The 1,809-nt window shown below is 51.9% G+C and overlaps 1 protein-coding gene across 4 annotated transcripts in view; it reads right to left on the bottom strand.

Moving 5' to 3' along the window:
• Positions 1-7: 7 nt before the first annotated feature.
• The window catches only part of RASSF2 (Ras association domain family member 2), a 9,771-nt gene continuing 7,969 nt past the window's right edge, over positions 8-1,809 (bottom strand). For all 4 annotated transcript variants that reach the window (XM_027669092.1, XM_027669091.1, XM_027669094.1 and 1 more), the window contains exon 6: positions 8-1,025. In XM_027669092.1, the coding sequence (XP_027524893.1) occupies positions 797-1,025 (229 nt within the window). In that variant the 3' untranslated portion in view covers positions 8-796. The remainder of the gene's footprint in view (positions 1,026-1,809) is intronic.

Consider the following 1,809-nt stretch of genomic DNA (forward strand, 5'->3'; position numbering starts at 1 on the left):
AAAAAATGTAATAAAAGGCTTTTTTATGTGCTGGCAAATTAAGGTCATAAGGCTGAGAGAGCTGCTGGGCAATTGCAGTGGGGTGATGTGGGGTGGGAATCACCCAGGAAAGCTTTGATTAAAGGAGGAAAAGCATCATGAGTGGGAAGATCAAAAAGAAAAAGGGAAAAAGCTGGAGGATCAGGGATGAGGGTTCATGGATCAGCGAGTTTTGCAAGGGCTCAGCTCCTCCCTGATGTGGATGAGCATCTCAAAGTCAAAAGGATGAGTTGGTTCTTCTCTGTCAAAAATTACCCCCAAAAGTCAGAACATCAGAATGCCCAGAACGAATGAGGAAAACGCCTGAAGCAGGTTTTTCCCTGTGGGAATTCCAGTTTGTGTCCCGTTCCTCGCTGTCCCTGCTCGGAACAAGGGGTTAATGAAGCGCTGGCCGAGCTCTTCCCCCTCCACAGAGGAAAAACCAGGGAGGGGACAAACACTTTGCAGCTCTGTTGACTTCCCATGGTAACGGCGGCGCTTCCCAGTGCTCCCATTCCCAATGCTCCCATTCTTCTTCCCCAGGAGCGGAGCCTCCGGGAAGGGGAAGCGCTGACATCCTTTTCCCTGCTATCCCACGGGGCTCTTTGCTCCATCCCCCCGATTTCTTTCCAAGCTCCTCTCCACCACCTCCCACTGAGCAAAAACCCTTGGGAATCATGGAATCATTTAGGTAGGAAAAAAAATCTTTAAATCATTGAGTTTTGAGCCATATGGGGCTAAGATTAAACAAAATAAACAAAAGTTCTTTGGAAGTGGCTTAAAGGAACCTGGAGCAGGACGGGAAACAGTCTGGAGCTAAAACCAAGCCTGGTTTGCATTTTCTCGAGTTAAACTGCAGCACGAGGCAGCTGCTCCCAACCTCCTGGATAAATCCAGGTGGATCCAAGCCTGGCTCACCTGTGCCATTCCCGGGAGCCTCCGTGTTGGGTGTGGCCTCTGCATCCGTCACCTGGATGTCGGGCAGGGTGCTGGGCTTCAGCACGGACCTGGAAGTGGGCAAAGGTGAGGGTGGTGCCCTGTCAGCGTGTGGCTGCAGAGGGAATGATAATCCAGGGAATCTCCACCCTCCCTGAGCTCCCACGCTGCTGCTTCCCGCCTGGGAAGCTGCCTGTTCTCCCTGTGGATTTAGCAGGTGACCAGCCCTGCAGGGTCACAGCACGGGCTGGTTGCAATATAAATCCTGAATCCTATCGTGCCCCACTCCCAAAAACTCCTTGGAGGGTGTTATCCTGACTGCCCTCTTCCCAGGAAGGCATGCTGAGCTGCCAAACGGTATTTTCCTGACTCCAGCACAGGGAAAGCTGAACCTGACCCTTCTTTCCCTTGGGAGATGTCTATAAAATCAGGGAAAAAGCAGGAAGACCCTCTCTCTCTGCACAGACACAGCAAATCCCAGCTCTGCTGCTTTCCAGGATCCCCCGGGATCACTGGGACCAGAGCAGCATCCAGCATGGAATTAGGGATGGAAGTGAGAACCAGGTGGGGTTTGGGGGGATTCCTGCAGGAAAAGAGGGGCTGTGAAGGGGAGTCCCTGCAAAGGGGGGGTTGCAAGAGCAGGGGCTGCAAAATGGGGGTATTGGCAGAGGGGTTACCAAAGGGGGAATGTTTGCAAAAAGTGGGACAGAAAGGAGGGGTCACATCAAAAAGGGGGGGTTTGTTTCTTTTTTAAACAAAAGAAGGGGTCTTAGCAAAGGAGAGGGTTCTTTGTAAAAAGGGGGGATTGTAGAAGGGGGGCTACAAAAAAGGGGTTTCGTCAAAAGAGGGAGGTCT

The sequence above is a fragment of the Corapipo altera genome, unplaced genomic scaffold (assembly GCF_003945725.1).
Source record: "Corapipo altera isolate COAL_440 unplaced genomic scaffold, ASM394572v1 61022, whole genome shotgun sequence".
Lineage (NCBI taxonomy): Eukaryota > Metazoa > Chordata > Aves > Passeriformes > Pipridae > Corapipo > Corapipo altera.